The following is a 25,152-nucleotide window of genomic DNA, read 5'->3' as shown; positions in this document are numbered from 1 at the left end:
GCAGAACAATAGCACCACTTTGTATTGTTAACCAAAAACAGTAACAGGTAAAGCAAATTTTGCCACATATTTCTCTTTTCCACTCCGTGCATTTAGGCATCAACTTCATGAGCCCTTTCTAGAGTTGCATCCTGAACTGAGGACACTGTAGACCATAGGATCTCCAAGTTTCTTTCTGGTTCTAAGGTTTTAAAATATCATTGGTTGAAATTAAATTAAATTCAGTAGCTAATATTCAATTTTGGCTTGCCCTAAATTAAAATTCCTGAGCATATTGCCATATAAATAAGGTAGTACTGTACTAGGTTGCTATCTTAGCGAGGATAGTGTAGGGCAGTTGCTGTTTTCACATGTCAAAGGAAGTCAAGCTATAGTATCCTGCAGTCTTCTTTTTCTATCACAACCACACTACTTTTAAGAGTCTTGGGAAGCTCTTCCACTTTTCCTCCTTGTTGCTGAAAAGCCCCAATCTTTTCAAAGGTGGTTTTAAAATCGTAGCTTTTTCACAGTACCATGAATCGTAAATATCCTTTCTGTTGGATATTAGTACAGGTAGTCCTTGACTTACAACCACAACTGAGCCCAAAATTTCTGTTGTTAAGTGAGGTTTGTCCCATTTTACAACTTTTCTTGCCAAAGTTGTTAAGTGAATCTGGCTTTGACTTTGTTTCTCAGAAAGTTGCAAAAGGTGATCACATGACTCCAGGACACTGGAGTGTGAAAAACAGTCATAAGGCACTTTTTTTAAGTGCCATTGTAACTTCGAACAGTCACTAAATTAACTGTTGTAAGTCGAGGACTACTTGTATTACTCTTCGATATTAATGTTTTAATTAATTAGAAACCTTAAATCAATCATGCATCTCTTAACAAACTCTTCTACCTAACCTTTGCCATTGTCTCCACCTCATTTCAAATATGCTACTTTGCTTGTACCTCTTACAGTTTTGGTCAGACCTTTCATAAAACAAGCTACAGAATAGCACCATTGTACTATTAAAGAGATTTTACATACTGTTGGTTATATGTGTATGATTAATATGCTAAATTTCTACGTATTGCCTTATAAGGAAGAAAAAGACATGTTATTTATATTGCTGTGAATAAGTTATCTGAAAGTCACTGAGAATTTAAGAGAGCTCATATGTGCTCTCAGCTTACCTCGACAAAAATTATTATATTCTTCAAATTGCATATATTTCTATTTTCATCTGTTATAGGCAGGGGAATGACCATCTTAAAATCTAGACCCAGAAGCTTGTTTTAGATATGGGAGTTTGCACAGGGAGTTCCAATATATACAAGCTCTTTCTAGCTTTGCATAAGGATGCAATATGAGTGGTAACATCCTCAGTGGAAGAAAATAATGTTTTGCACATATGCAAGAACTCTCTATGGATCTTGGAACATATAAGGATCTCTGAGTGAGATTAACACATGAGACTCGTGTGCCGTTAAAAAGCTACTACGGTAGTGAAATTAATGTGTTAACTTTACTGCTGTTGCTACTGGGAATTTCAAACTGTGCAAATATAGAAGGGAAATCAAACAGTGTTATCAGACACTGCAAGACAAACAATCTGTTGCTTATCTAGAAGAACAAATATTTTAAAAAAAAGTAAAAAAAAAGTAAACTCCACTTAGATAAGGCTGGTGACTGACTCCAACAGCAGGGTTCATAAATTAATTTAGTGCAATTGAATCCACTAAAGGCTTTTACATTTGCAGCTCCCTTTGAGGGCAGAAGATTTTTACGAGGTGTGGGACTGTGACATTTTATAGCAGGAAGTGAACAATTACAGTAGCAATCTACCAGTCTCAGAAACCGTTTGAGCACTGAGTTGGCTTTCTGTTGATATGCATTGTTCCTAGGGAGAATGCCCATTAGTGGAGAATTCATCAAACTTATTGAACTCTAGCTTTGTCCAATGTCTGACTATTTACAGCAAAGTATCCTGCAGGTGGCACATTCATTCTTCACTCTTACGGGTGGAATTTTCTTACATTCTGTAGTTCTTGTTTCCTGTGCTTCCTCTACTTGTATTCTTCAAGTGCACTTCCTGAAAATAAAAGACATATTATTGTATAAGTGAACGCTGTTGACAGTCCTTGTGTCATTGAACACTGCAGCAGTTCTATTCCTATTTTTTTGAATGGGAAGATGAGCTAGTTTATATCAAGTGGCACAACTGAAATCTAGTCCATATTTAAATACTTAAAATTCTCTTCCATCATTTTTCTGCAAGCTAATAAAACACAGATTCAGAACAAACAATTCTTCTGGCTTTCGTCGATATTTTCTCTAGCATACACATGGCTTTTCTAAATACAATGTTTATTTAATAAAATTGCCCCCTTATGTACACCTTTTTGTGTGTAACATTTTGTAATATACAGCTTTTTGTCACTCAATTGTGTTAAAATTCATTACTATCACTGATGCTATGACAGATTTTGCATTGATTGAGTATAGCATTTCATGCTAAACAAAAAGTCCTAATCCTGAAACTGTAAGTTTATCTACTGTATAAATTTTATTTTTCAATTATGGTGGTTTGGATCTATGGGAGATATAGTATATTACATCTGCATTGCTTCTAGTTTGGGAAGCGTGCTCTACAACATTTTGTTTTTATAACATTTTTCTTTTAATGTTGATTTTTTACATTTGGGTTTTTTTCCCTGTTGTTTATTTTATTGTTGTTCACCACCCAGAGTTGCTTTTGTGAGATGAACGGCTGTTTAAATTTGATTATAAATAAATTTATAAATACTAACTGGAAGCAGTTTCCTTGGTAGAGTTTGTCTTTTCCCATTATTTGCCTGTATGGTTAAACTGTGTTAACTTCCATTTTTTCCAAGGTAATTTACTATATTTGGAAATACATCAGGATTTAATTCAGAATTTGCAAGGGACAGTTTCACCATGCCAGTTTCAGTCCTATTCTGACTCACAGATTGCAATCTAAGACTATATTGAAGCCATAGAACAGAAATAGGGACCTGGGGGCTACCAGATATTGTCAACAATGTGAAAGAGAGTTTCCTATTCCTGTCCTAAGGAATTAGGCCGGAAAGTAGGGGCTGCAGTGGCTCATGTGGTTAGAATGCTGAATCAGAAGACCACTGAGAGGTCAACAGCTTCACAGTTCAAACCCGAGAGCAGGAGCCACATGATGGAATAAGCCCCCTCAATTTGTCCCAGCTCTTGCCTACCTAGCAGTTCAAAAGCATGCAAATGAAAGTAGATAAATAGGTACCAATTCAGTTAGAAAATAACAGGGACCTGAAAGGACCCCCCTCAGGTGTCCCCTAGGCAACGGTGATGTCCCTGGCTAATCCTTTCAACCTGGAAGCACCAACATGAATGTAGTATATGTAGGAGACGATCAGGCTGAGCCTGAGAGAGGAGCCAAATGCATCACAAGAGATCTAAGTCCACCTTGAATTCCTTTTTATTCTTAACTCCTGCTAATTTCCCTTGACCGTGAGTAGTTCAGATTATTGTAGAGACCTTCATCTTACAATAAAACTTTATACACATTTGAACTGCCTGAATCTCCTGATTTCCCTGGAGCTTAACATTAATCTGAACCAATAGAAAGAAATTCAAGGTGAGCTGGACTTAGATCTCATGGGCAGAGACTCCTCCCTCGGGCTAAGCCTGGTCATCTCCTACTGTATAGTAAGCCAGGAGGTAGGTAGACTGATAGAGTTGGAGTTGTTAAAGTTGTTAGAGTTAACATTTAAAAGCCACTTACAGATTTCAAGCTGCTATGCTCCAAAATTAAGACTATTACATATGAATCTCCCATTATAATAACAAAAAAATCTCTTTTCTGGGCATGTAGCTGAGGATTAGTTGAAATGTGTAGAAAAATGGTTCCTATGAGACTATGCCAATCTCCTGGTTGTTTAGCTGCAGCTATTTTTGTCTGCAATGGAAAACCTTGTACAACAAACTATAACAAAGTTATAACAAGTTTAATTTGTGAAATGATATGATAGTGTGTGTCCAGTAATAACACTGTATTGAATTTTGAATGCTATTCCTTGGAGAATATAAACTTAACCTGACAAAGCATTATATGTTAGCCACTAATAACATAAAAGTCAGTGTAATATAATAGTTAAGGTGCTGGAGCAGAATTAAAGAGATCCAGGTTGAAACCCACCTCAACTATAGAAATTCATTGAGCAATGATTTGTCACCCCAAATCTTGTTGTGGGGAAAAACAAAGAGAGAATGCCATGTATATCACTAAATTCCTGAAGGAAAGTTTTAATATAAATTTCACAAATGTGCTTTATTTTATCCAGTGCTTTATTTTGTCTTTGCCTTGGTTATCTTCAGTTTTGACACTGCAGCATGATTCACCTGGGGCTGTCCTTGAAAACACACAAAAGTTTAAATTGGTGCAAAATGCAGCACCTAGTTTGCAGAAGCTGAAGAAAATACCGACATCATATTAACTCTGAACTGAAATATTTTCACTGTTTACCATGTGCTTACCAGGCACAAGTTAAGCTGTGGATATTTAAAGCACTGCTTAAAATCTGATTGTACAAATTAAATTCTTTCTTTTTAACACTTAGGAGAGAATGTTCACCCACATTAGTTGCCTTTGATGAGATGGGCGGCATATAAATAAATAGTTTAATAAATAAATTACTCCCACTTAATGGAATGAAGTCCTTTAGATGTTTGGTTTTCACTCTTTAAGCCATTAAAAATCCTGTAAGGTGGCAGATGTTTTATCACATTTTTAATTTTTAAATAATTGAGCAATAATTTTAACTAAAATTTTAACTTTCCCTCTTTTTAGAAAATGTTATTGCCTTTTATTAAATTTGTGAGTCAGTTTGAATGCGCATTAGAATATAAAGCAGAGTACAATTAGAATGAAGAAAGAAGCAAAATAAAAAAGCGAGTTTGGTCTAATTAGCCCTGTTTCTGACTAACATGAATACTTGAGACATTTTAAAATCAGTAGAAGCATCTGGTTTGTTTTCTGGCATTACTCCAGGAGTCTTCAAACTTGGCCCTTTTATGACTTGTGGACTTCAACTCCCATAATTCGTCAGCCAGTGTGCCTGGCTGAGGAATTCTGGAAATTAAAGTCCACAAGTCATAAAAGGGCCAAGTTTGAAGACCCTGCATTACTCTAATGAGAGAGACTTCTCTGTCTGCTAGTGGTATTAACAGAATACAATCATTTCTGACTTTGGTCTTATTCCATCAGTTGATTTTCATAAAGAGACCTCCTTGCATTCCAACCAACAAGCTGAGCCTTATTGTAATGGTAGCCAAGCTGCCCCAAAGGCCACAGCTGAATCCTCATGACTTCAAAAGATTGTTAAAAGAAGCCAATTTATTTATTTTACTAATTTAAATTCTAGACCACTCTAAAGCCTGGGGAAAATTTAAAAAGTAAAACTGACTCTAAAATGTTCAGATAAAAATCAGTTGTAAGATCAGTGCTTGATCCCATGTGTAGGCAGCAGCAGAAGTAAATCCCGCTGATTTCAGCGAGACTTACTTTGAGATGACTACATTGGACAGAAGCCTAAGAAAAGAACATAAGAACAGAGAGTCCTGTTGGATCAGCCTATGTCCCTTCTAGTCCAGCATTCAGTGTCACACAATGGTCAACCACAGGCATTTCATAAACATGGACAGAAAGGTGATGGCAATACAAAAATGGACAACAAAGTTTATGAAAGTTAGTTGGGACTAGAGACTTTTAGTAAACTATCCTTTGCAAAGTTCAAGGATGACTACCAGCCATTAAGTAGCTAAAGCAGCATTATTTCTTTATTTATTTATTTATTTATTTTTCATAATTTATATGCCGCCCTTCTCCCCACGGGACTCAGGGCGGCTCACAGCATATTAAAATAACACAATACAAACAACACACACAACATTTCCCCTATAAAAGCCAATTAAAAACCAAATATTTGTAGCTGTGACATTATTAAAATCATTAAAAATTATCCCTATTTAAAATTCNTCTTGAGGGCGCGGCGGAAGGTTAGGAGATCCGGGATTGTCCGGATCTCGGGGGGTAGCTCGTTCCAGAGGGTGGGGGCACCCACAGAGAAGGCCCTCCCCCTGGGGGTCGCCAGCCGACATTGCTTGGCCGACGGCACCCTGAGGAGGCCCGCTCTGTGGGAGCGTACCGGTCTGTGGGAGGGAATCTGTGGCAGAATTTCTTCCTAAAAGATGATATCAACACACATATAAGCAATCCTTAGAGAGTAAATCATAAGCGGAGGGCAATACTTTCTAAAGTACCCAATGACTTGCTTCTCAGCAAGAGTGTCAAGTCTTTTGAGATAGAGGAAAGAAAGCTAGATAGGAATGGGGAAATAATGTGGCTAATTAGAAAAAAAAGTCAGGCACGGCTACAATAAACCAGGATGTTTCAAAATAACACTGATAATTTATCAGGAGCTACTAATAGAGAAAGAAAAAGAAGGCAAAGACATAGATGAGATAAAGAGATGTGGAATGTACAGTTATATCTGTGGCTCTCTTCTGATGTCTTCTGTTCCATTTCTGTTTAATATTGGAAGACTACAGTATTTTGGAAATGAAAGCTGCCCATAGATATCAAATTTGGATTTCTGGCACTGAGCAACCATATGTCCATCCCATGCTTGGAGCAATGCTGAAAATCCTCATATGTAACAAATAATCAGATAAAATTTGATTACACTTTAGCTACCTTTTGTGCTTTAGGCATATCAGTGTGTCGCTGAGCACGTAGAGATCGTGCAGATTTAGGTGGCTTGACAGGAGCACAGTACATCTCCAGCCGTATCAGGTCACAGCTCTGAAAACAGCATTCATCCACTATTCCCCTAGTAGAAGAGGAACGTCTATTGCTTCCATAACCTGCTGGTTTACCTAAAGGGAACAAAAAGTGGTCATTGTAAAAGAAATAACACAATCTTTAACATTCTGCTAATATTACAATATGATTAGGTGCATTGTACCACAGAATAAGAAACACAGAGCAAATTCTATTGTATCCTTTATTGGATCAATGTGCTAGCAATAACTTACAGAACTATAGGAGTAGCCAAGTCTCCTAATTTATTAACATATTTCTCCCCCATTCACTCTGGCCAGCCCAACCCAGAGCAACATCACTAACCTCACAGCTATCCCAAAGCATCATAACCCATTATAACATCCATACATTACAATAAAAACACAAGAAGTAAAACTCAAATATTTATAGATTCAATAATAAAGTATCCAAACTACAGTCTAAAATAACAGCTTCTGAGTAGAAGAATAAGTATTTAATGTTGTCTTCAAGCAAGATGGAGAGGGGCCCATCCTAATAATGACAGGGAGAGAATTTTTCAAAAAATGGTACCACTCTTCTCTTAGCTGATTCTAGACAAACCTACCTCTTGACTACCACCCATGACAAGAGGACAATCAGACGTCCTAATTCACCACATAGGGAGAAGTTATTCCTTCAAATAGCTGGGTCCCAAAAGTTTTATATGGATTTATATTTTTACACCTTGAATTTAACTCAGAAAACTACAGAGGGTAGTGAGTAGGTATCACATATTGCTGAGAAATACTAAGCAGAAGTCCTGCTGCTGCATTCTGAATTCACTACAACTTCCAAGAGCATGTCTAGGTAGATGCATTTCACCAATTTAATCTAATTTGAAGATAACAATGGATGTTGACTTTATATTAAACAGAATGATTTTTTGTTTAAAGAGTAGTCCAATCCTAACCCGCTTAATCTTTAAAATTAAGAAAAAGTATGAGAAGAAAAAGCAGGGGCCTTGAAGTATTCAGACTGAAGTAGCTTATAAGAGGAAATATGTGGTCCTTCAAAATTCTAACCCTAAATTTTGGGAGTAAGTTGGGCTCCTACTGGATCCAAAATCTGTAAGACAGCAGTTGTGCCTGATAGTGCTCCCACTTTTAATAGTATGTACTAAACCCCTGTTAATCTGGCTTAGAAAATACAAAGCTGAACAATTCTTACTTTGGTTTTGATTATGACACTTTTTCCTAACAGTGTGAAAACATATATTTATCATTTTGTCTCTTGTATCCACATAGTGGATTAAACTGCCATAAAACCATCTCGCTAAAACCCGGGTGGATATAAGACATGTTTCTGCTTACACAATAAACAGCACTTGTCAGCAAGTACACTGACAGAGTACCCAAGATAAGTGAAGTGGTTTTGGCCTCTGAGAATGAAAATCCCTCATATCCCTTCCCTTGGCAGTGAAAATATGATCAAGTAAACATTATGCTTTCATAAGACTTCAAATGAGCTAGAACAGCAAAGTTTAATGGCTTTACTGTTGCTAATTAAAAGGCTGGACCCTGATGCAACAAACTGGGCTATAATCATATGTGTACAATATATACATTTGTGTGTATGTATATATGTTTGTATATGTGTCTGTGTATGTATATGTATATGTACCATTATATGTCATGACAGTTACAAATCAAGGCACCTGTGTGACCAACCCAATTTTATGACATTTTTTGTGATTTTTAAATGAATGCGGTGGTCGTTAAGTGAACAGCAGTTGATAAGCAAACCCATTAGCAGTGGGCATTTTTTGCTGGAAACCAGTAGTAAACATTGGTTTCTGGCAAAAATGTCATAAATTGTTGTCATATGACTATGGGATCCTGCAAACAGTCGTAAATGTGACTGCTCAAAATGCAATCATATGACCACTGGAAGGGGTGCTGGTGGTCAGAACTTTGAATAGTTACTAAGTCAAGGACTACCTGCATATTCATATCTGTATACTGTGTTTCCCTGGAAATAAGATCGGGTCTTATTTTTGCCTCCAAAAGTGGCACCAGGTCTTGTTTTGGGGGAATGTCTTACTTACCTCTGGCACCGACAGCAGGTCCACTTCTTCTAGGGCTGAAGGAGCAGCTTCATTCTGCAGCTGCATTGCAGCCTGCATTTTGCAGTTAGGCTTTTCCAGAAGGCATATGCAGCTGAGTACTGAGCTATGTCTTGAATCCATAGCTCAGTTCTTGGCTGCACAGACCTTCCAGAAAGGCCTGTGACTGAGAAATGCAGGCCTAGCTGTAGAAGATGCCTCAGAAGAAGTGGGCCAGTGAGGAGAGGCCTGGCTGCCAGGTAAGTGGGTGCGGGGCACGTGGGCTAGCTCCACACCCCTACCCCCACCCTAGCTTCATTTTTAAGTATGCGGCTTGCCCCAAAAATAGGGCTTATTTTTGGGATAGGGCTTATATTAGGTCCAGCCTCAAAAATCAAGCTAGGTACCTACTCAGACCCCTCCACATAATACATATACATACATGTGTTTTTCAAAATTTGGATTGCTAACAAAGAATTAAGGGAGAACTGGAATAGCCATTTCGAACTTTTTAGTTCTTTTCAACCAGACATACCCTTCTGAGATTCGAACCTGGGCTGTCTGCATGTTAGGCAGATGTATTAACCTCTAGGGCACAGGTTCTTTCTCACTTTGTCAGCTATGAGACAGGGAAGAAGAATTATCTTGAGTCTGGTGCACCCTGTCGGCCCAAATATGGGAGAAAGGAATCTTTTGCCTGTATTTGGGCCGACAGGGTGCACCAAACTCAAGATAATTCTTCTCCCCACAGAGTATCGACTGTTTCACTCTTTCTTGGACACCGGATCTCCAATTATGTAGACGGATTGTACGTCTGTCGGGTCCAAGCTTAGAGTCTTCCCATACAGACCAACTTTTCTTGATTTTTCAAGCTTTACCGATAAGGTCAAGAGGGAATTTTCTTTGTTAGCAATCCAAATTTTGAAAAACACATATAATGTCGCAGATGCGACTGCTAAGCCTGCGGATGGCTCTAGTTTGAGCTGTTACAGGCAAAAGATTCCTTTCTCCCATATTTGGGCCGACAGGGTGCACCAAACTCAAGATAATACATACATGTATATACATACATGCATATTTAGGAATTCTGTAAATTCCACTGAATCCTGGAAATGTGAACAAATAATATGTAAAGAGGGAGATGGATGGTTAAGAGATATGAAATATAAATAAATAAATAAATATTCCAAGAGTATCTGTTTAATAGATCATAACCTTTCTATTAATAAAATAAACATGACTATTTAGTCAGCAGGGCCCTTCAAACTATTTGCTTGATAAAGTCCAATAGATTTGAAAAGGATATATAAAAAAGATATTTATTTTGAATTTTACAAGTCAGTGAATTCCTCTAGTAGTATATAACATAACCATAGAGTAAGACCATGCACTGCTGTTAGGATATGTGCCATGATTATAAGAAGAAAAATGGTATCAAACTAGTCATCTTAGTTAAGAGCCAAACAACACAAGACACTTGGAAATCTTTCACTAGATTTGTTTTTAAAGCAATATTGGTGTGGGACTAAATCAAATTGGATGGTCTGTTAGGAGCCACATTTTTACTTCCAAATTTTCCTTCTCTTCTTCTTCCCTCCCCTCTTCTGGAAGCTACTATATGCCCCCAGAGAAAAATATATGTCCACTCAGCAGGTTTTTCCACATGAACAAAAAAAGTAGCATGCAAAATTATTTCATACCACTAAACTGCAGCAGAATCTTGCTGTGACATATCTTGCTGTTTATTGTTCCAATTAATTATGCCTTATTTCAGGATATTCTATTCTATGTCTCTTCCTATTCAATTCAAATCTTTCCCGTTCAACAAATCCCTAAGCATTCAGTGTTCATTACGTATATTCAAATGTCATAAATGGCATTGAACTTTAATTGGGTTAACAATATTAACCCACTGAATCAAACCACGCAAATCTAATTCCTATTAAAACAATTCTACTTTGCAGAATTTTTGCAGGGTGTCCAGGATCAAGATCAATGGCCTTTGTCTGAGTTAATGTTTGTTATTCAAATAATTTATCTTGAAACTGGCTTTGCTGGGAAGGGCCAACTGGCTTAGGACATCACTGTCTCTGTGCCTAGAACTATTCTACGCAACTGAAAATTAAACCTGAGGTAGAAGCATGTTGGTTTAATGTTTATATGATTCCTCTGACATCTGGAGAGATCAACATTTTTATACCAAGATCAGGCACATGGAAAAATTACTTGCAAGATGTAGTTTTGAATGGTTGATCAGTTTTATTGTTCAAAGTATTCAGGCAACGGGAGCTCAATATAAGATATTATATGTGTATAATTAAAATTTTCTACCTGGATTTGGGGAGATTATACAATGGGGTAGATATTCTGGTTATAAAATTGAAATATAACTAATATTTTGTGAACAACAATATGGTGTCCATGGAAATATGTAAAAGCAAACTTGTTTTTATTCAGATTTCATTACTTATTTACTTCTGGAAAAATAACGTTTGTGATAAATTTGAACCTTTCTGCATGTATAACATGGATTAATGATGGCAATTTTAATACCTATAGGGAGGAGAACATCTTGTAAAAATGAATATTACCTCAGGATTGGAATATATTTTAAGAGAGTCATCTATGTTAATTCCACTTAGATATCTTAAAATAATTATTGGTGTTTGTTAGGAATCTAAATTTTGATTCCTATTCCCATGAGAAACTGATCCTTTGGAATAATTCTTATTTAAAATGGGAGGTAAAATCTCTTTTGTGTAAAGGATGAAAATAATAGGTATTCTTGAGGTTCTTCAAGCTCATCTTTGAACTGGCAAATCTGAAATAATCTGGAGGACTAATGGATGTCAGCATCTATGAAAATTTTGAGGCGTCATTGGTTCTCTCTGAGCTTGCTTGTTTTCTTGCAGACGTTTCATTACCCAAACTAGGTAACATCACAGGTGCTAAATTTTTCATTGAACATGCATCTGGCCACTCTATCCCCTGCCGAAAGGTCTTCTTGGGTGATCAGAAGAGCTGAGGCATTGGTTTGCCTTGGTCAAGGTGTTGTGGATACTCATGGATAAAAACCTTGCAGGTATGTATGTATAGCGTGGAGAAGTTTTTGTCATTCTGATAACATCTCAATTTGTTACACATCCTTCTAAACTTAGAAGCTTCTAGGAAGCCACTGCTATTTTCTTAGGATGCCAAAATAATGCAAGTTAAAAAGGCCCTTGTTGGCCTTCATTGTCAACCATGGTATTAATATGTCTAAGCTGACTTTGGCTGACTATAGTATAATGCACATGAATTCCTCTGCATTTATCTTCAGAGAAATTACTTCCAGGCTGGGGCTGGGGGCTGGAGAGGGCACGTAGAGGAATTTCCCCCATTCCTTTGGTCAGCTCCCATGAGGTGTCCTGTTATGTAAGTTAAGTTAGCTCCCAGTTTAATCTATTGGTAATCAAATCTCTGGCCCACATTTGGACTGACTCACAAGACTGAATCATACAATTTTAGTGGTTTGGGGAAAAAAAAACAGGGTTAGTATTTGACGAATTCAGTAGCTGGCTTCTGTAGCAAAGGGGCTTCACTTTTAATAGGGCAGGAGCAATGATGTAATTCAGAAGTGCTTTCTTTCCCTTGCTTGAAATATCCTCTTTACCATTGTCATCAGCTCATTTTTCTGTCAGATATACGAGAGCTGAAGTTGTTTCCATAAAAGACATTTAAACAGCAGGTTCATCCTCCTGTCCACACATCTTAAATTTGCCAAGGTTGAGAAGCACTGCTCTGGAGACTAGCTTTTATAGATTTCAGATATTAATCCCACCCACCCCAAATCTATTTTTGGCTTCTATCTACATCACCTATGAGAGTGCTAATTTTGGCATGACTTTACCATTCTTTAAAATCAGAAAAGTTAAAGTCTTCCATATCTTCGTGCTGTTATCTAGTGACCCTATGGATTTTTGCAGTACATTCTGGTAGCCTTTATGGGGGCAACTCAGAATGATATCTTTTCAGTAGCTACTCTTGAAATAGAAATGAATAACATTGCTGGCCATTAAGAAGGCTTTGAAAATATTTCAGGCAAGATATTTTTATAGGGATTTTTGATAGTGTTATTTTGTTGTATAATGTTAATACATTAAACTATTTAGCAATCCTTGGTTTAGTAGATTATAGACTGTATATAACAAGTATGTGGGTCAAGTCAATAGTATATAGAATTGGGTGAAAATGAATAATCTGAGTATTATTTAAAAATGAGTCTGTCATCAATATCATAATAATGTTGATCTCATCATTTGAAAAGAAGTGCTAACATATACTGCACACTTTTACTGCATTTTCAGTTGAACTATACTCTGAAGTGTTTCCGAGAATATTTTTCCTTCTCGTTTTTCCTAGAAATGGTTATTTTGATGCCTGAGGCAAAGGGCAAACTTCAGGGAAATTTGTTTGAGAAGAGAAATGATGGCAAAGCCTGTGATTCGAGGAGCAAGGATTTCAATGGAAGACAACCTTGTACTTTCCAGATGTTTTGGATTTCTGCTCTCATCAGTTCCAATCAGCATGACAGCAAAGGATTCTGGAAGTTGGAACTCTACATTTCCAGAAGACATAATCTTGTGTACCTTTATACCGTATGGTGACTTCAGTCTATAGTCCTTAAATTATTATTTGACTCCAATCTTGTGAGATATTACAGCTAATTGTTAGAATGGAGAGGTGGGCAAAAGACCACAGATTGTTAACCTTTTATCATGGATTAAACAAGGTCTATATGCATTCAAAGAAGAGTGGGTATTACCAAGTGCCAAGATAGACAAGGCTACCAGATCTGAGCTGCAAATCTGGATCACCATTAGATGGCAGCAAAGTGTTACAATTTATGCATCTTGTTGTTTCCATATTTTTTGTTGTTGCAGTCTAATGGTCATCCAAACAATTGCATCCTATATCTGCTGTTAGATAAATAGAGAAATAGGGAGATGAATAGACATTTTATTTGAAAATATGGAAACTGGACATTCCAACATATGGCAAAACCTTGCAAATCAGTGCCTTTTAACATTTCTATCTATCTATCTACCTACCTACCTACCTACCTATCTATCTATCTATCATCATTTATCTATGTTTGGGCAGGTGAAAAATATAGGTATACATTGTTTGATTGTAACATTGTAACATTCAAGTTTTAAAAAGTTGGTGAAAGAAGATTTTCCAATGATGTTAAAAGTTCTCAGTGTTTAAGGAATGTGGTCTCACAGAGGAAACCCTGTAGGTTATGTTGGAATTAATTATGGAACCTACCCTACTTTTACATAAGTATTATATCACTGCAATGTCTGCTAAAGGATTACTATTGTGTAATTCTATGGAATTATCATAATTAACCAGGCTTTTTCTGCAGACTAAATAATGTATAATACATTAACTGGCTTGGTAACTTCTAAAAAATTCTTGAGCAATTTCAATGGAGGGATATTGACTGAGAGACTATCAGGCAGAAAACAATCTTTCAGTGAAATCTCCATATTTGGGTGGGGATCAGACTCATTTAATGGATAAAGGGGAGTGTGTGTCCTCAACCTTTCCTCAGTGAGGGAAAAAGCCTGGAAGGGAACAACTTATGTTCACTTAAACACAATAGAAATTTGCAGCTGGACATTTCTATTTCTATTCACATTTAAAAAAATACCAAGTATTTTTTTAAAGATGTTTTCCTCAATATCAAAAAGTAGAAGACTTTGGATAGGCAAGGGACTGCCTGGAGTAGACTATCTCTTTTAATCTCATGTGTAAAAGCTGGTATATTGATATTGTCTCTGACAAGATAATAAACATTTAGAGCAGTGGTGGAGAACCTATGGCACGGGTGCCAGAGGCAGCACTCAGAACCCTCTCTGTGGGCACGCGCGCCGTCGCCTCAGTCCTAGGCCTTCAGCTGGGTTTTCTAAAACCTTTTCACTTTAGGCCTCCGCCGCCGTGTACAAAAAAAAAAAAGGTTCAATCAATCAGTCAATTTCAACGTCTCATGGGGAAAAAAAAGTTCTTGCAAAGTTGGAATTGATTGATTGAACTTTTTAGTCCCACCCAGTCTGCCGTTACCACCGCAGCCACGCCCACCCAATGGGCCACACCCACCCAATGGGCCATGCTCACCTGGCACCCGACGATGCATAAGTGGGTTTTGGGTTGCAGTTTGGGCACTTGGTCTCTAAAAGGTTCGCCATCACTGATTTAGAGGGTTATAGAAGAAAGAATTCTCTCTCTCTCTCTCTCTCTCTCTCTCTCTCTCTCTCTCTCTCTCCCTCCCTCCCTCCCTCCCTCCCTCCCTCTCTCTCTCTCCCTCTCATTCAGTGGAGTTCATTTTCTCTCTATAGTTTGGTATCTAAAAGTCATCATAGCACTTCCTTTTTGTTGCATTGTGTCTAGTCCAGGTTTTTTGAGAGTTTGACATGAATCCCAAGAACATTTAAAAATGTTTCTCAGAGATATCTGTGATTATTATTTTTAACTGGCAGCTATCCTTTTCTCTTGCTGGATTCCATCTCTGGTTTAAACAAACATAATAAATTGTAGAATAGATGGATGAAGCCAAAGCCTGATCCAGAAAAAAAGTTTTCATAATTGTTTTTATGTCTGATCTAATTTTCCCAGTCAATATACCTATATTAAAATTGCTCAATGATTTTTAGAACTCATCAATCATGTTAATGTTTTGTAGGCTTTTTCAGTTTGTAGAAAAAAAGACAATTTCTATAGAAATATAAAATAATCCTAAAGATATGCACAACAGTGACACAATACTTGTTATTACTCCATTAGCAGTTTATTACTCTACTGTTTCCCTAATATAGTTTAATTTTCCCTCCATTGCCATTGCCCACAAAAGCCAGGAAGTGTGAACTGAAATAATTGATACTTGCACATTTCTTCCCGATGTAGCTATTAGTTAAAACATTTAATAGAAGCAGTAATACAGGTAGTCCTTGACTTCTAACAGTTCATAAGGGACCATTCCAAATTACAATGGCACTGAAAAAAGTGATTTGTGACTTACGAATGTTGCAGAATCCCCATGATCATGTGATTAAAATTCCACACTTGACATATTTATGACAGTTGCACTGTTCTAGTGCAGGGGTAGGCAACCTTGGCTCTTTTATGATTTGTGGACTTCAGCTCCCAGAATTCCTGAGCCAGCATAGCTCAGCTTGGAAACCTCTCCCTTTCCCCTCAGCGTGGCTGGCTCAGGAATTCTGGGAGTTGAAGTCCATGAGTCACAAAAGAGCCAAGGTTGCCTACCCCTGTTCTAGTGTCATGTGGTCACCCTCTCTAACCTTCCCAGCTGGCTTCTGACCAGCAAAGTTAATGGGGGAAGCCAGATTTGCTTAATGGCAACTTGATTCACTTAACAACTGTAACCCTCCCCCCAAAAAACTTAGCAAAAAAGACTATAAAATAGGGCAAAACTCATTTAATAATTGCTTTGCTTAGGAATGGAAGTTTGGGGCTTATTTGCAGTGGTAAGCCAAGGACTACCTGTATGTAATTCAGCTCTTTTTATGGTCCTGGGCTCTTCTCAGTGTTTACCTTTCTTTTATCTGGAGAAGGGATCAGCTGGTCAAAGATGTTAGTTCTCATTTCTTTCACTGCTGTTACTGGTGGATGTTTTCTTACCAACAGATAATGTGTGGAGTGGGGAGGATAGCCAAGTCAGATGATGTTGTGGAGGTGCATTGCACCATTTGCAGTGAATCACCACAGATGCAACTGAGACAGGATAGGGATTGGCAATGGGGGCAACAGTTTACTGTTGACTCAAGCATGGGTGGATAGCACTTTAATTCAGCAATGGAGAAAGGCCCAAGGGTGCACATGTTGTTCTTGGCTCTATTTCTAGCACTTGGAATTTATCAAAGCATCAAGAACAATGGGTCCTTTGTGCATGAAGGTGGCCAAAAGAATTATTTATTGTACAACATTGGAAGGCTAACTCTATACGTTATGGATAGCAGTGGATTGCTGGTAAGTGCTATTGGAAATAAACTTTTTTTCCCCAATAGGAGGTCAAGGAAGAGAACATTCTACTACTCTGGTTAATTTTTCTTGGGTTCTTTTGTTCACGATGCAAATCCCCAGGTTTTTTTCCTCTTAAAATTAATTTTATATCACCATTATTATATGCAGTTTTGTTGTTTAATAAAACTCAAAAACAACAACTATTCAAAAGTTGCAGAATGTATGGAGTTTGCATAGGTTGATCAGATATACCTTATTTAAAAAAGTTAAATATCAAGATAAAAGTTTTCTTGAATAAAGTTTGAATCAAGGTGAAGATACGCTACCGCACAAAATGTTTGGTTTCCACTGTGCTTTTTGAATCTACTGCTATATATGAAACAGGTATAGGTATACTCCTGTTAAATTCAGTATGTTCAGACTTATATTCACATATCACTAATTTCCTTTCTGTTCTCTTTACTGGCAGGAACAATGTGTCTTTTCCACCTGCTTTCTTTCTGCAATGCTAAATAAACATTACAGAACAGGTGAGCCAATTAGGTGTAGGAGCTGGGAGATTGAGAGTTTTAATACTGCTTTAGACATGAGAGCTAATTGGTTGATTTGGGGCCAGTCACTCTCTGTCAGCAGAGACAACTGATTTGCCATTGCTAAACTCCTTTTGATGCCCCTTCTCTCAGTGCACCCGTAAAAATAATAGTTTAGTTGTTCTTTCATTTTCATCTTGGTATTGTAAAATCCTGCCGCCTCTTGTAGAGTAAGAGTTCATTGAGATGTGTTATGCCCTCCAGGGTTGATTACTCCTTTAAAAGGCAAATGAAGAAGAAGATGAAAAAGAAAGATGATGATGATGATAAAGAAAGAATAAGAAAGAAAGAAAAAAGAAAGAAAGAAAGAAAGAAAGAAAGAAAGGGGAGGAGGAGGAGGAGGAGGAGGAGAAGAAGAAGAAGAAGAAGAAGAAGAAGAAGAAGAAGAAGAAGAAGAAGAAGAAGAAGAAGAGTTTAATTCAAGACTCTTAAACCTTTGCTTTGCATTCAGATACTTTTGTATCAAAGTAATAAACTTATTAGAAGAGTGTGAAGAAAATACTGTTGGGTAACATTCCATGTCACACTCTGAACTCTGAGATACGCTACCTTAAACTATCTCAAAAGCATAACTAAAAAAGGAGAAGAAAGTCTTAAAATACATGAAAATGATAGTTTGCTACTGAAAATTGGGGAGAAATACTTCATCACTGCATTTGGTAGAAGAATCAGTAAAGCTGTCATAAATTAGCAGTACAAGGACTTCAGAATGTTCACTCATGGGGTACACTGATTGGGAACAATTCTCCAGTATTCCAGAGAAGAGTCTTCTCCAACGTCTACTTAGAGAGGCCAAAGATTGAATATTTTATTATTTTCTCTTAAATTAGTTCTTTAGCTTCTCTACTACTTGTAAAGTGCTGCAGATTTGGGGCTGTAGGTAATACAACAAAAACCATGGATTGGAACAAAGAATTAGAATTATCTGAACCCCTGTGCTGCATCTAGTAGTTGTTATTTTTTTTGCAGTCCAAACCTGCAGCCCTTCTTGTTCTGCCTGCCATCTCATATTGTACCCTTTTCCTAACTTTGATAAAAAGTTATGAACATTTGATAAAAAGACACATGTGTCTTCTTCAATGAGCTACAGGTGGAGTTCTACTGAATATTGAAATAATGCATGGAAAGTGTTGCTGGATGATAAGGCATTTATCTGCACTGAAAGAGAGGAAATAGTTATAAAATCTGTAATTTGTTCCTACTGTCACGTGAACTTTCAGGTCAGTTATAATTTTACACAAGTCTCTCTCTCTCTGTGTGTGTGTGTTATTCATTTAATGTTCTTTGTTATGAGAGATGATTCCAGCCTTTTTTCAGGGTGACAAACAATCAAAAATTAGGAAAGGTTTTATGTTGTGAACAATATCATTTCAAACTCTAATACTTATTTTGTTGTAATAGAAGCCACTAGATCTTTAAACATTAATAAGTCTTAAAATCAATATTTATCTTGAAGTGCAATAGACAAATCTTTCCTCTCTTGACTTTGGGAGGGGAAAAGGAGAGAGAAATGAAAGGGTGATCTAAGGATAAGCAAGCTTTGGGCTGCAGAGTTTCTCACTTGCTTTGTCACATCTGGCCAAGATCTCAAATATTATTCAAACTGATATGTTATAAAATGCAACATTCGGGAGTTCAGCAGATTGCTAGCATCTGAATGCTAAAGCTGGCAATAATTACACAGCCATTCAGTATTAACATTCTTTATTTAAGCTTTCAAACATCAGTTTCTCATGTCAGACAAGGTCCCAAGCGATGATTTAGTCCCTTCTTTGCTACACCCAAGTATGTAGAAGATTCCTAAGAGTCAGGCTATTATTTAGTAATCATCCAAAAGTACTTGTGAACTTTTGTCTTGATATAGCAGACTATGAGACATGTGCATAGTACAACCTGTACTTTCCTGAAGTATTCCCCAGTTCCCCATAGTCTTCTCCTTATTGTCATTAGCAAGCACCTTTGTGTAAATGTTTTAATCTAACCCATTCACTTCATGTTGAGTAATTTATGCCTGATTTCTGAGCCAACCTCTAAGGGCCACCTGTTTGGCGTTCTGACCACTCTGATTTGGCTGTGGAGAAAGCTTTGCATTTCTTTAGAAAATACCCTTGTTTTGAAATCAGAAGTGTATTTTATATTAGGAAAGGAAAAAGAAATACTCGAGCCATCTTTCTCTTTGCATCTTATTGCTTTTTGCATTTTGCAAGCCATGTCAGTCCAGACTGGACAATAAATACTCTGATTTCTTAGATATTTTCTAAAATTCTAAAATACTTGGGAATAGCAACAATTCCTCCCTCCCTCCCTCCTTCCTTCCTCCCCCCCCACTATCTTTGTTTTTCTCAATTTTATATGTATACATTTCCTAACTAACAGCTTATAGAAGAATGTGCATGGTGATTTTTAGATGCTTTCTTCTTCCCTTTGCATCAAATCTGCTGTAAAAAAAATAAAATAGAAGAGCCCTTTAAGCTGATTTGGCTGACTGTATGGGAAAAAGGAAATTAGCAAAAATGGCATTCCCTTGCATAATCACCAGTGGTCTCTTCATCTGTTTGGCAAAAGACTATGCTACTTCCAAGCAACTATTCTGGCTATTCTTTAATAACTCATATACACATACTCTGCTAAGTTGAGACGCCAGTGCTCACACCGGACTAATTTTCTTTGGAAAGACACCACTAATGGTGTTTCTGTTTATACAAATATACAAACTGAGTTAAGAGAATGATTCATAACAACAACACAGATTAATCAAATTTGCAGATGACACCAAACTGACAGGAGTAGCCAACACCCCAGAAGACAAACGCAGGATCCAAAAAGATCTTGACAAACTTGAATAATGAGCTCTATCCAACAAAATGAGTTTCAATGTGGAGAAAAGCAAAGTTTTACATTTAGGCAGGAAAAATCAAAGGTACAAGTACAGATTGGGCGAGACCTGGCTTGAAAACAGTAACTGTGAGAGGGACCTTGGAGTCCTAGTGGACGATCACTTGACTATGAGCCAGCAGTGTGCAGCCGCAACCGAAAAAGCTAATACAATCCTGGGTTGTATAAACAGAGGCATAGAATCAAGATCACACGAAGTACTAGTACTGCTTTACAAAACCCTAATGAGACCACACCTGGAATACTGCAGCCAGTTTTGGTCACCATATCACAAAAAAGATGTTGAGAGTTTGGAAAAAAATCAGAGAAGACTTACTAAGATGATCAAAGGCCTGAAGACTAAAACATACGAAGAACAGCTATGGGACTTGGGTTTGGCTAGTCTAAAGAAAAGAAGAAATAGGGGAGACATGATAGCAATGTTCCAGTATCCGAGGGGCTGCCACAAGGCAGAGGGGGCCAGGTTGTTTACCAAAGCACCAGAGGGAAGGACAAGAAACAATGGTTAGAAACTCATCAAAAGGAGAAGCAACCTGGAATTAAGGAGAAACTTCCTGACAATGAGGACAATCAACCAGTGGAACAGCTTACCCCCAGAAATCGTAGGTACTTCATCACTGGAGATTTTCAAGAAGAGACTAGACATTCACCTGTCTGAGATGGTATAGGTTCTCCTGCTTGAGCAGGGGGCTGGACTAGAAGACCTCCAAGGTTCCTTCCAGCTCTATTCTGTTCTAATTTTTATTGTCCAGATTCTCATTCTCTACCAGATTTCTGGGGAATCAATAGCATTATACAGTTTTTAGCAAGGAAATTGGTTCTTCTATCTTCTCTTTGATCTTTACCAGAGGTCCCCAACCTTTTGGGCACCAGGAACTGGTTCCATGGAGAAAGGTTTTTCTGTGGACCGGAGAGTATGTGGTTTTGGGTGCTGCTTGCATCCCATGGATGGGGCTTTACTTGTTTGTGTGGACCGGTTGCTGGCATGCTGCAGCCCGGTACTGGTCCACGGACCGGGGATTGGGGATCCCTGCCCTAGACCTCCTTCCTTCCATAGCATATTTCACCTCTCTTTTTCCTTTGGTCCTGGCAGACTAGAATAGGAGTGGCTACTTATAGTTGCATATTTGCTGCATAGAGTCCCCAGAAATTGATTGGGTCATTTAAAAAATGGAAATAGAAGCAGTTTAATTCTTTAACTCACATGGCTTTAAAAATGTAGTCATGCCCATGATAATGATTATGTCACGGTTGTCTCTTTCAGACCCATTGATAAGCACCTGACCTCCTCAAAAGTTGCTCATCGGTGATCCGTTGCTCATTGGTGATCCATTGAGTGATACTTTGTTCAACCAATTTCTCATCCGTATTCAGTTTTCATATTTCTTAGGTGAGGGAGAGATGTTCATTTCACAAACTAAGACCATGGACATCAATAGGGTGGTAAAATGTGAATTATTCTGAACAGTTTTCAGGAAATGAAGAAAGTAAGTACTGTTGGCATGGTGGATTAAATTATTTCAGTGTTGTGACTTTATATTATTAACTTTGCTTAATTATACTTTTATTTTTTATTGTTATTTCTCAGCAATCTATTATGTGATTAGATGAATAGATGGATAGGTAGATAGGTAGGCAGGGGTAGGTAGATAAATGATAGATAGATAGACAGATTATCCCCTGATGCCTACTACACTATTATTTATTTTCTATGTTTAAAAGGAGGTTTCCAAATTTACTATTAGCATTCTTGCCACTAACACACCTTGCTAATCTTTGTCATTCATTAGGGAAGTAATATTCAGAAAACTACCTTGAATACTGATATGATTTTAAAATAAAGAATATGTTTGCAAAACTGACGTGAGTTACACAATAGTTTGATGTCAACCTCTTGATTAGTATTGAACTATTGAGCAATTAAAGTTCAGTTTGGATGAGAAAGTTCACACACGAGAACTGTCCAACAGTTCTAGGAATTTTGTATCTGTAAAGCATAGCTTTTTTTATGATGTTAAGGCAAGGACTTTCCAAATCTGGCCTGTTATTTTCCAGAATTTTTAGTGAACTTCAGGTCACTGGATAACTTTCTCATTGGCTGTATGGAAAACTAAACATTCAACTGCTCCCCCAGAAGATGGCATTATAATTATTAAGCCTCATAGAAGATATTTCTTACACTTATTGCACTGACTGATAATCTTTCTTGGTTTAACATAGCTGGAAAAGTTGTGATCTTCAAGAAGTTGCAAAAGAATCACTCCCAGCTCTCTTTTCTCCACTTCCCAAGCTGTCTAGCACTATAGCCTGAGCAATAGCACTTAGACTTATATACCGTTCCATAGTGCTTTACAGCCCTCTCTAAGCAGTTTACAGAATCAGCATATTGGCCCCAAACATCTGATTCCTCATTTTACCGACTTCAGAAGAATGGAAGGCTGAGTCAACCTTGAGCCTGTCAGGATCGAACTTCTGGTAGTGAGCAGAGTCAGTCTGTAATATTGCATTCCAACCACTGCACCACCACATCTCATGAATGCTTGGGAGCTGTCATTTTAGACATCTGGAGGACCATGGTTCTCCATCCCTATCACATAGCTATAAGAGTCACTTGATGAGTGAAGGGTCACAAAAATTGAAAAAAATATTCTGTTCAACATGGTACTTTCCAAATATATTGGAATTCCTTTGGTGTTGAAATACAATATTCATACAAATAAGACTAAGGAAAATATGATGGGTTGCAGGTAAATCAAAATGTGTTCACGTTGGGAATTAAAACATTATTTTCACAACTAGTATTATCAGTCAGTCCCCCTGCCCATTTAATTTTATAACTAATTGCATCTTCCATAATAAATCAGTTTTCCTTATTTCAAATTTCTGGCCTTAGATTTAGTAATAAATATTAAAATCTTTCTGGATATATTCAAAGGCTATGTTTTACGGTTAATTTATGCCAGACATGTGAAACTCGCGACATCACGTGATGTCACACAACGTATCGGGATGGTTTTGCCATTGCTGGCAATGGGGTGGGCGCAGCTTCTGGATGACGCATCTGGCCCGCGCACCGGCAGTTTGACACTCCTGATTTATGCAGAATTAAAATGGAATAGGGGAACACTGAGCCACCCAAGCACTCTCTATTGCCTGCATGTGTGTATGGAGGAGATTCAGAGTTCTTTTCAAAATTTAGTGGTGCGATTGTTGAAAGCTGACATGTGGCAAATGCATAGAATGTATAAAGTAATCCTAACATAGACCGCACATGAGGGGTTCTTGAGCTTGCTTGTTTTCTTGCAGATTTTTCATTACCCAAACTGGGTAACGTCAGTGCTAGTCATAGACTGCACACTTTCTAAAAGCTATAAACCGAACCCACTCTTTGCCAAAAAGATAGTTAAAGAAATGATAGTTAAAAGAAATGTCAGTCTGGCTCATATAGGCAAGATGACTACACTCCATGGTTATAGCTTTCCATTGCCATCTAATTTATCACTTAAGAAATGGGTTGCTAGATCTTTGGTATATACTAAAGGAGACAGTGGGCATAAATTTGCTCAGAACCTGACAAAGCAAAAAAATATCTTGTCACCTGTCAATTTCTTGACTTCTCCTTCAACCCTGCTTCATTGTTCACCCATATCACCAGATATGCAATGAGACCTGGTAAAGGGCAGTGGAGGGCAACATTTGACTGTGTTCTAATCAGTAAACTTGGTTATACACATGCATTTTTAACTGATGCATTAACCTGTTAAGAGGAAGAGAATTCCAATCTGTTACCTTGTATATTACCATCTTTGCATAGGTGACACAGGAATGATTGCAAGAATTTCCAGTCTTACTACAAAGCAGTTATTTCAGTGCATGGGTAGATAATCTGTGGATAACACTGCTTGCAATATTGCACTTATCCCATAGTTCCTCTGGCATTTACACTTTCTAATGCTCTGAAAGGTGAATTTTGCATGGACAGTTGTATGTACAATAATGGTTGTGTGACTCATAGCAACTACATATACCTGTATGTAAACTTTATAAGCTTGGATAAAAGGGAAAATGTTACATACAATATATAATATTAAAGCTGGAAATATATGATGCTGTCTTGCTTTCCTGAATATAATGCATGAAAAAATGCACCCATGTTTGCAAAATGCAATCTGCATCTCTGTTCTGGGAATAGAACAGCAATTTCAGTATTTTCATCTGATGTGTTATAACTTATTTGTATTTATTTAAAATATTATAAGCTGCCTTCGTAGCTTTATAAATTTCTACACAATATATTTTCTGAGATTTCAGCTATTTTTTTTAAATCATGCTGTAAATTATTTCTTTTTGATTCCACCTCAATTATACCAAAAATAAGATTTCATTCTAAGCTTACTAAGATTTTATACAGGAAGTCATATATCCAGGCAGGTCTTTACTTTGTTCATGAAAATATGAACATATGTTCATTGGGACATATAAAAGAGACAAACTAATATCTTAATAATTAGAAGGAACAAATAAATAACAAGCCAAGAGGGTAACCTATATAACCTTCCTATGTTGGGTTTACAAAAGAGCTTTATTAAAGCTTTGAAGAATTTCGTGAGATGGGACAAAATAAAAAATAAAGGAAATCAAGTTTTAGGACATTATTTGAAGGGACTTAAGATCAAGATTTTTAAAAGTGAACAGAATGAATATAAAGTTGTTTATCTGATCAAGGTTAAAATAGATATGT

General features: G+C 37.3%; 1 protein-coding gene across 1 annotated transcript in view; it reads right to left on the bottom strand.

The window, feature by feature from the left end:
• Positions 1 to 1,844: 1,844 nt before the first annotated feature.
• IGF1 (insulin like growth factor 1) overlaps positions 1,845 to 25,152 on the bottom strand; it is a 46,969-nt gene continuing 23,661 nt past the window's right edge. Inside the window, exons 3-4 of the mRNA XM_015818227.2 lie at positions 6,732 to 6,913; positions 1,845 to 2,060 (exon numbers count right to left, since the gene is read on the bottom strand). Of these exons, the coding sequence (XP_015673713.1) occupies positions 2,001 to 2,060; positions 6,732 to 6,913 (242 nt within the window). The 3' untranslated portion in view covers positions 1,845 to 2,000. The remainder of the gene's footprint in view (positions 2,061 to 6,731; positions 6,914 to 25,152) is intronic.

Source organism: Protobothrops mucrosquamatus, unplaced genomic scaffold, assembly GCF_001527695.2.
Source record: "Protobothrops mucrosquamatus isolate PMUCROS unplaced genomic scaffold, P.Mucros_1.0 scaffold706, whole genome shotgun sequence".
Lineage (NCBI taxonomy): Eukaryota > Metazoa > Chordata > Lepidosauria > Squamata > Viperidae > Protobothrops > Protobothrops mucrosquamatus.
This window is presented reverse-complemented; position numbering and strand designations above follow the sequence as displayed.